The sequence below is a fragment of the Henckelia pumila genome, chromosome 1, assembly GCF_033568475.1.
Source record: "Henckelia pumila isolate YLH828 chromosome 1, ASM3356847v2, whole genome shotgun sequence".
Lineage (NCBI taxonomy): Eukaryota > Viridiplantae > Streptophyta > Magnoliopsida > Lamiales > Gesneriaceae > Henckelia > Henckelia pumila.
The window spans coordinates 92,924,581-92,935,096 of record NC_133120.1 but is presented as its reverse complement, the minus strand read 5'-3'; the positions used below and the strand labels follow the sequence as shown (position 1 = coordinate 92,935,096).

The 10,516-nt window shown below is 37.1% G+C and overlaps 1 protein-coding gene across 1 annotated transcript; it reads right to left on the bottom strand.

Annotated features, from left to right (window-relative positions):
• Nucleotides 1-395: 395 nt before the first annotated feature.
• LOC140868859 (uncharacterized) lies at nucleotides 396-1,259 on the bottom strand. Its single transcript, XM_073272940.1, has one exon. It carries the CDS (start codon nucleotides 1,257-1,259, stop codon nucleotides 396-398), a length of 864 nt encoding a protein of 287 aa, XP_073129041.1.
• Nucleotides 1,260-10,516: the final 9,257 nt, after the last annotated feature.

The following is a 10,516-nucleotide window of genomic DNA, read 5'->3' as shown; positions in this document are numbered from 1 at the left end:
AATCCATAAGACCGTAAGGTGGAAAATGTTTCCACCATGTCATCGACGAGGCCAATTGCATCTTTTGATTTTACCATGATATCATCCACATACACCTCCACATTTATCCCTATTTTCTTGGAAAAAACTTTGTCCATCAAACGCTGGTACGTAGCCCCGGTATTTTTAAGCCCAAAGGGCATGACCACAAAGCAAAAAGTTCCCTTAGAAGTGATAAAGCTTACCTTATCTTGATCTTCCATAGCTAAAGGGATTTGATGGTACCCTTGGTAAGCATCCATTAGGCATAAGTATTGATGACCGGCCGTAGAATCCACCAATTGATCTATTCAAGGCAACGAATAACAATATTTTGGACATGCCTTATTGAGGTCCCTAAAATCTACACACATCCTCTATCTACCCGAGCTCTTGGGCACTAAAACAACATTCGATAGCCAAGTAGGAAATTTCACCTCTCGAATGTGCCCATGCCTAAGCAATTCTCCTATTTCCTCCTTTATAACTTTATCCTTGTCGGGTCCGAAATTCCTCTTCTTTTGCTTTACGGGTCGAACTCCGGATAAGAGATTTAACTTATGCTCCATAACCGCTGGTTTTATACCTCTAAGCTCTTGAACCGACCAAGCGAATACATCAAGGTTAGCCTTCAAGCAAATAATGAGTTTTTCCTTGGCCTCTGTTTCCAAATCAGCAGCAATCTTAAGCTTCTCTCCGCTAACCCCCAGTTCCACTACTTCAGGTTCCTCCTCTTCCAGGGTTTGAACCTCTCTCCTAGCCACTGTTAACATAGCCCCACCCCTCCGTATCATGCTGACTTCCACCCGTGTCTTTTTTCCTTCTTCGCGCACCACTCCATCATAACATCGGCGTGTCACTTTCTGATCCCCACGCAACATCTCAACCTCTCTTCCTACGGGAAACTTAAGCTTTTGATGATATGTAGAAGCCACATTTCTAAAATCTTTCATAGCTGGTCGACCCAAAATCCCATTATATGAGGAAGGAGCATCCACTACCGTGAAGCTCACCATCTTGGTGACCCGTCGAGGGTCATTTCCCATGGATACTGGGAAGAAAATCTGGCCCAACGGTCGAATAGCATGGCCCGTGAATCCATACAAAGGTGTTGAGATGGGCTCCAATTCAAATCCTTCCATTTTCATTTGATCCACCTTGAACAACACATTCATTGAACTCCCACTGTCAACAAATATCCTCGCCACATCATAATTTGCGATTATGACTGATAAGTGCATTTTGTATGCATTATTTCATGTTATTTTTATGTCTATTTTGTGTGCATTCATATTATTTTTATTGTTTTTATGTGTTTTAGTGCATGTGTGTGTATTTCACTCCTTGGGTTGATTTTGTAGGAAAATAGTTTTTTGAAGAGTGAATTACGGACCAGCTTTATTCAAAAAAATCAAATTTAATTTTAGATAGCTTCAAATCCGATCTCTACCATTCAGATTAAATTTCAAGATGTTTGAAAGCTTTTGTCCAAATTTCAGCTCAATCCGACGACTAGATCTTGAGATATGAATTTTTGAAAATCGTCGCTCGGTGCAAAATTTTTGTACTGCAATTCTCGCGCGCGCGAGTTTCGTGTCCAGCCTTCTGTTTTTATGTGCTGCGCACGTGCGAGGCCTATGCCAAGCGCGCGCGCGTGTTCGGGGGTCATATGTGCTCCGAAAAGTCCTATTTTGTGAAGGAAATTAACTGGTAGGCGTTCCGGACCATATATATACAAGATATAACATATTTTTGTGGGTTCCGAAGTTCCAGAACGCGCACAACACAGAGGAGGCGGCTACAAGGCTTGGGAGAGAAGATTTCTTCTTTCTTTTCTTCTTTTTATTTTTATTTTTGAATTATTATTTTTAATTATTGAGTAATTTATTTTCAACCAAGACGGCGTGATTGGGCCGAACAAATTCATGTAGAAAACTTGGATGTTTGTTTGGGATTTTTCAGAGTTGATTTTATTTTATTGATTGTTAGATTTATATTTATCTTGTGAATAGTCTGATCAACTGTTTGTTTGCATGTTAATCGATTCCAAGTCGACAGAGGAGGTATTGATTTTGATCACTATGATAATTAACATATTGTAAAATCGACTAGAAATAGAATTCGGTTTCAGTGTGCGGTTTGGGTGTAAACTGAATTTTCACAAATATTTAATGCATTCAAATTTGATTAGAATTACGAAAGATTAGTTCATCAATATTTGAATAGGTTTGATTGTTCTAGAAATAGTCCTTTGAAAAAATTAGGAGAATTCCCGTGAATTAAGATTAAATCTGAGTCCTGAATCGACTACATGTTACAAGATTTGTTCGGTACCTACGTGTGTCTTGGTTGTATTTATTTTAATTATTTTTATCTTTAGTTATTTTTATTCGTATTTCTTAAGCAGTTTTTATTTTATATTCTTATTTTATTTAATTCAAAATCCTTCTATTATTTTGTCTAGATTAAGTAAAATAATTAATTCTTGAGAATTGACTGCAGTCCCTGTGGGATCGATACTTGGACTCTCTGTCCACTTTACTATTACTTGACCTGGTACGCTTGCCAGTAGATTTATATCACACCGATTTAGCCGGTCAAGTTTTTGGCGCCGTTGCCGGGGACTGTTTAGTTAATATTAGGATAGATTATTTGCTTGAGACTAGATTTTTTTTTTTTTGCATTTGTCTAATTATTTATTTTAATTTTAATTTTATTCTCTTTTGCTTGTGAGGTACTTGGAGATGGACCATCGACAGGTGTTCACAAGATTTGGCCAACAATACTTGGAGCCTTTCTATGCTGCTTGGGGGAGATTCAATGATTTGGCGAACAGATTTCAATGCCATCAGTTTTCGACTTACACCCTCACTAAAATTTTTTATGGTGGTTTGGATGAGATTACAAGAAGTTGGGTAGATTCTGGAGCTCTGGCCACTGGCAGTCAATTGTTTAGAAGAGATGAAGACAGTGCGATGCACTTGTTGAACGATATGACAGATTTTGACTACCATTGGCATTGTGATCCTTCACTGCAGGGTTGGAGTCACCAATATCCTCCAGATATCAACTCTAAAAATTTTGCGAACCAACCACCAGAGCATCAAGAAGAGTGTATAGGGCGTTCCGAAGATTATGTGGCTCAGTTGGAGAATTTTTTGCGGCAACAGACAGAGACAAATTAATTTTTAGAAAGCCGCATAAGTATTTTGGATGAACAGATTGCGCTTATTAGAGAACCAATTTTGGATATCTGCCAATTGAGTGAAGTAACTGAGCCAGAGCATGAAGAAATCATTTTTGAGGAATCTTCTTGTGAGGATGAGCCAAACATGATAGTGGAGGAGGAAGAACCATTCAAGGAGAGAGATTTTACCTCGTCAGTGGTCGTTCCATGTACACCGTTAGAAGATACTTTCTTGTCATTGACGCCAATCCCACAGTATTCCATCCTCTATGACCTTCAGCCTAGATTCAAAGTCTCCTTCCAAAAGAAAAATTTCAGAACAAGTGTTGTTGGACCGACGAGCTTACAAAGTATATATCACGCCAAGCTTGAGGGCGAAGGAAATCAAGACCCATACGTAGAGTTGTATGATTCTTACTATGGGCGGCAGCCGCTCTTTGATGGTTGCTTCTGCATAGTCGGGCATTAGACTATAAATTTAGCGCTGACTGGGAGGCAACCCAGTGTTCTTTCTTTTTGCTTTTTATTTTATTTTTGGTTTTTTTTTGTTTTTTTTTTATTTTTGTTTCTTTCCCATGCCAGTTGGTCGTGCCTGCCGATATACACAGTTTGTTGCTTTTGTCCCAGCTGATACTATCAAGAAGGAAGATGATGCATCGAAAACCAGGGGAGTGTTATTTTTGTTCTCATTGTGTTTTTGTTTGTCTTTGCATTTGTGGGTTTTTTATGCATTTTGTTCATTGTTCTGAAGCATTGAGGACAATGCTTTGGATAAGTATGAGAGGGTAGACTAGTATTGCATTGTCTATGTGTTTGTGTTGCATCTGTCGTGTTTCGTATTTCTTTGCATACAGTTTATTTTTGTTGGTGTTTGCATTGTTATGAGTAGGATGAATCATAATAGCCAATGATGATGAAGTTTATTTGAAAAAAATGGATTTTTGAAAAAAATTTGCTCTTGACTGGACATGAGAAACTGTAGGTTGAACCGTGAATATTTTTAAGCACTAATGTTAGACCAGTGAATTGTAGCGAAAGATTTGATGAAGTTTCTATCTGTTTGACCATTGCACGGCAATAGGTGATTTGTGGATCTTGATTGTGTTTTATGAATTTTGATGAGGCTCTAGTAAGACACTTATGATCTTGGGCGCACCTAGAGGGAAAAAAATTATTCAATTCCATCCGGGCCTTGAAATGATTAAAATCCTAAAAAAAACATTAAATTTAAGGCTAAGTATGCGGATTAAATGGGATTGATGCTCCATCCGGGCTATAGACGAGGGGATTAGAAAGAAAAAATAGAATGATTTTTCGTATCCTAGCCAGTTATAGCTAAGTCAGCGGGTAATTATTGGGGCTAAAGCAATACCGGGTGCAAAATCCGGAGGTGTGTAATTTATTATCTCAAGGGAGGTGGGTTTGTCTAGAGGTCGTTGGAAGGAATGTGCACTTAAAAAGTGAAACTTGCACTAATTTGTCACAGGTCGCTAAGCAGATTTGAGACGAATTCGGTCTAAGTTGCATGAAACTGGAATGACATTTCACACACACACGTTCACGTTAAACCGAATGTGTATTATGAAAATTTGAGAGCATGTCTGTGTTTTTTGTTTTGTGATTAAACTTCTCAGAGGCTTTGCACATTTATGAATCGTCCTTACTTATGTTTTTGTTTGCATTTTGTTTTTGCATGTCTTGCTCGAGGGCGAGCAAGAGTTAAATATGGGGGTGTTGATAAGTGCATTTTGTATGCATTATTTCATGTTATTTTTATGTCTATTTTGTGTGCATTCATATTATTTTTATGTGTTTTTATGTGTTTTAGTGCATGTGTGTGTATTTCACTCCTTGGGTTGATTTTGTAGGAAAATAGTTTTTTGAAGAGTGAATTACGGATCAGCTTTTTTCAAAAATTCAAATTTAATTTTAAATAGCTCCAAATCCGATCTCTACCGTTCATATTAAATTTCAAGATGTTTGGAAGCTTCTGTCCAAATTTCAGCTCAATCCGACGGCTAGATCTTGAGATATGAATTTTTGAAAATCGTCGCTTGGTGCAGAATTTTTGTACTGCGCGCGCGAGTTTCGTGTCCAGCCTTCTGTTTTTATGTGCTGCGCGCGTGCGAGGCCTATGCCACGCGTGCGCGTGTGTTTGGGGGTCATATGTGCTACGAAAAGTCCTATTTTGTGAAGGAAATTAACTGGTAGGCGTTTCGGACCATATATATACAAGATATAACATATTTTTGTGGGTTCCGAAGTTCCAGAACGCGCACAACACAGAGGAGGCGGCTACAAGGCTTGGGAGAGAAGATTTCTTCTTTCTTTTCTTCTTTTTATTTTTTTTTTTGAATTATTATTTTTAATTATTGAGTAGTTTATTTTCAACCAAGACGGCGTGATTGGGCCGAACAAATTCATGTAGAAAACTTGGATGTTTGTTTGGGATTTTTCAGAGTTGATTTTATTTTATTGATTGTTAGATTTATATTTATCTTGTGAATAGTCTGATCAACTGTTTGCTTGCATGTTAATCGATTCCAAGTCGACAGAGGAGGTATTGATTTTGATCACTCTGATAATTAACATATTGTAAAATTGACTAGAAATAGAATTCGGTTTCAGTGTGCGGTTTGGGTGTAAACTGAATTTTCACAAATATTTAATGCATTCAAATTTGATTAGAATTATGAAAGATTAGTTCATCAATATTTGAATAGGTTTGATTGTTCTAGAAATAGTCCTTTGAACAAATTAGGAGAATTCCCGTGAATTAAGATTTCTGAGTCCTGAATCGACTACATGTTACAAGATTTGTTCGGTACCTACGTGTGTCTTGGTTGTATTTATTTTAATTATTTTTATCTTTAGTTATTTTTATTCGTATTTCTTAAGCAGTTTTTATTTTATATTCTTATTTTATTTAATTCAAAATCCTTCTATTATTTTGTCTAGATTAAGTAAAATAATTAATTCTTGAGAATTGACTGCAGTCCATGTGGGATCGATACTTGGACTCTCTGTCCACTTTACTATTACTTGACCTGGTACGCTTGCCAGTAGATTTATATCACACCGATTTAGCCGGTCAAGTTTTTGGCGCCGTTGCCGGGGACTGTTTAGTTAATATTAGGATAGATTATTTGCTTGAGACTAGATTTTTTTTTTTTTGCATTTGTTTAATTATTTATTTTAATTTTAATTTTATTCTCTTTTGCTTGTGAGGTACTTGGAGATGGACCATCGACAGGTGTTCACAAGATTCGGCCAACAATACTTGGAGCCTTTCTATGCTGCTTGGGGGAGATTCAATGATTTGGCGAACAGATTTCAATGCCATCAGTTTTCGACTTACACCCTCACTAAAATTTTTTATGATGGTTTGGATGAGATTACAAGAAGTTGGGTAGATTCTGGAGCTCTGGCCACTGGCAGTCAATTGTTTAGAAGAGATGAAGACAGTGCGATGCACTTGTTGAACGATATGGCAGATTTTGACTACCATTGGCATTGTGATCCTTCACTGCAGGGTTGGAGTCACCAATATCCTCCAGATATCAACTCTAAAAATTTTGCGAACCAACCACCAGAGCATCAAGAAGAGTGTATAGGGCGTTCCGAAGATTATGTGGCTCAGTTGGAGAATTTTTTGCGGCAACAGACAGAGACAAATTAATTTTTAGAAAGCCGCATAAGTATTTTGGATGAACAGATTGCGCTTATTAGAGAACCAATTTTGGATATCTGCCAATTGAGTGAAGTAACTGAGCCAGAGCATGAAGAAATCATTTTTGAGGAATCTTCTTGTGAGGATGAGCCAAACATGATAGTGGAGGAGGAAGAACCATTCAAGGAGAGAGATTTTACCTCGTCAGTGGTCGTTCCATGTACACCGTTAGAAGATACTTTCTTGTCATTGACGCCAATCCCACAGTATTCCATCCTCTATGACCTTCAGCCTAGATTCAAAGTCTCCTTCCAAAAGAAAAATTTCAGAACAAGTGTTGTTGGACCGACGAGCTTACAAAGTATATATCACGCCAAGCTTGAGGGCGAAGGAAATCAAGACCCATACGTAGAGTTGTATGATTCTTACTATGGGCGGCAGCCGCTCTTTGATGGTTGCTTCTGCATAGTCGGGCATTAGACTATAAATTTAGCGCTGACTGGGAGGCAACCCAGTGTTCTTTCTTTTTGCTTTTTATTTTATTTTTGGTTTTTTTTGTTTTTTTTTTATTTTTGTTTCTTTCCCATGCCAGTTGGTCGTGCCTGCCGATATACACAGTTTGTTGCTTTTGTCCCAGCTGATACTATCAAGAAGGAAGATGATGCATCGAAAACCAGGGGAGTGTTATTTTTGTTCTCATTGTGTTTTTGTTTGTCTTTGCATTTGTCGGTTTTTTATGCATTTTGTTCATTGTTCTGAAGCATTGAGGACAATGCTTTGGATAAGTATGAGAGGGTAGACTAGTATTGCATTGTCTATGTGTTTGTGTTGCATCTGTCGTGTTTCGTATTTCTTTGCATACAGTTTATTTTTGTTGGTGTTTGCATTGTTATGAGTAGGATGAATCATAATAGCCAATGATGATGAAGTTTATTTGAAAAAAATGGATTTTTGAAAAAAATTTGCTCTTGACTGGACATGAGAAACTGTAGGTTGAACCGTGAATATTTTTAAGCACTAATGTTAGACCAGTGAATTGTAGCGAAAGATTTGATGAAGTTTCTATCTGTTTGACCATTGCACGGCAATAGGTGATTTGTGGATCTTGATTGTGTTTTATGAATTTTGATGAGGCTCTAGTAAGACACTTATGATCTTGGGCGCACCTAGAGGGAAAAAAATTATTCAATTCCATCCGGGCCTTGAAAGGATTAAAATCCTAAAAAAAAACATTAAATTTAAGGCTAAGTATGCGGATTAAATGGGATTGATGCTCCATCCGGGCTATAGACGAGGGGATTAAAAAGAAAAAATAGAATGATTTTTCGTATCCTAGCCAGTTATAGCTAAGTCAGCGGGTAATTATTGGGGCTAAAGCAATACCGGGTGCAAAATCCGGAGGTGTGTAATTTATTATCTCAAGGGAGGTGGGTTTGTCTAGAGGTCGTTGGAAGGAATGTGCACTTAAAAAAGTGAAACTTGCACTAATTTGTCACAGGTCGCTAAGCAGATTTGAGACGAATTCGGTCTAAGTTGCATGAAACTGGAATGACATTTCACACACACACGTTCACGTTAAACCGAATGTGTATTATGAAAAGTTGAGAGCATGTCTGTGTTTTTTGTTTTGTGATTAAACTTCTCAGAGGCTTTGCACATTTATGAATCGTCCTTACTTATGTTTTTGTTTGCATTTTGTTTTTGCATGTCTTGCTCGAGGGCGAGCAAGAGTTAAGTATGGGGGTGTTGATAAGTGCATTTTGTATGCATTATTTCATGTTATTTTTATGTCTATTTTGTGTGCATTCATATTATTTTTATGTGTTTTTATGTGTTTTAGTGCATGTGTGTGTATTTCACTCCTTGGGTTGATTTTGTAGGAAAATAGTTTTTTGAAGAGTGAATTACGGATCAGCTTTTTTCAAAAATTCAAATTTAATTTTAAATACTTCCAAATCCGATCTCCACCATTCAGATTAAAGTTCAAGATGTTTGAAAGCTTCTGTCCAAATTTCAGCTCAATCCGACGGCTAGATCTTGAGATATGAATTTTTTAAAATCGTCGCTTCGTGCAGAATTTTTGTACTGCGCGCGCGCGAGTTTCGTGTCCAGCCTTCTGTTTTTATGTGCTGCGCGCGTGCGAGGCCTATGCCATGCGCGCGCGTGTTCGAGGGTTATATGTGCTACGAAAAGTCCTATTTTGTGAAGGAAATTAACTGGTAGGCGTTCCGGACCATATATATACAAGATATAACATATTTTTGTGGGTTCCGAAGTTCCAGAACGCGCACAACACAGAGAAGGCGGCTACAAGGCTTGGGAGAGAAGATTTCTTCTTTATTTTCTTCTTTTTATTTTTATTTTTGAATTATTATTTTTAATTATTGAGTAGTTTATTTTCAACCAAGACGGCGTGATTGGGCCGAACAAATTCATGTAGAAAACTTAAATGTTTGTTTGGGATTTTTCAGAGTTGATTTTATTTTATTGATTGTTAGATTTATATTTATCTTGTGAATAGTCTGATCAACTGTTTGCTTGCATGTTAATCGATTCCAAGTCGACAGAGGAGATATTGATTTTGATCACTCTAATAATTAACATATTGTAAAATCGACTAGAAATAGAATTCGATTTCAGTGTGCGGTTTGGGTGTTAACTGAATTTTCACAAATATTTAATGCATTCAAATTTGATTAGAATTACGAAAGATTAGTTCATCAATATTTGAATAGGTTTGATTGTTCTAGAAATAGTCCTTTGAACAAATTAGGAGAATTCCCGTGAATTAAGATTTCTGAGTCCTGAATCGACTACATGTTACAAGATTTGTTCGGTACCTACGTGTGTCTTGGTTGTATTTATTTTAATTATTTTTATATTTAGTTAGTTTTATTCGTATTTCTTAAGCAATTTTTATTTTATATTCTTATTTTATTTAATTCAAAATTCTTCTATTATTTTGTCTAGATTAAGTAAAATAATTAATTCTTGAGAATTGACTGCAGTCCCTGTGGGATCGATACTTGGACTCTCTGTCCACTTTACTATTACTTGACCTGGTACGCTTGCCAGTAGATTTATATCACACCGATTTAGCCGGTCAAGTTTTTGGCGCCGTTGCCGGGGACTGTTTAGTTAATATTAGGATAGATTATTTGCTTAAGACTAGATTTTTTTTTCTTGCATTTGTTTAATTATTTATTTTAATTTTAATTTTATTCTCTTTTGCTTGTGAGGTACTTGGAGATGGACCATCGACAGGTGTTCACAAGATTTGGCCAACAATACTTGGAGCCTTTCTATGCTGCTTGGGGGAGATTCAATGATTTGGCGAACAGATTTCAATGCCATCAGTTTTCGACTTACACCCTCACTAAAATTTTTTATGGTGGTTTGGATGAGATTACAAGAAGTTGGGTAGATTCTGGAGCTCTGGCCACTGGCAGTCAATTGTTTAGAAGAGATGAAGACAGTGCGATGCACTTGTTGAACGATATGGCAGATTTTGACTACCATTGGCATTGTGATCCTTCACTGCAGGGTTGGAGTCACCAATATCCTCCAGATATCAACTCTAAAAATTTTACGAACCAACCACCAGAGCATCAAGAAGAGTGTATAGGGCGTTCCGAAGATTA

Coding starts and splice junctions, on each gene's coding strand:
- LOC140868859 (XM_073272940.1), bottom strand. CDS start 1,259: ATGCACTTATCAGTCATAATCGCAAATTATGATGTGGCGAGGATATTT.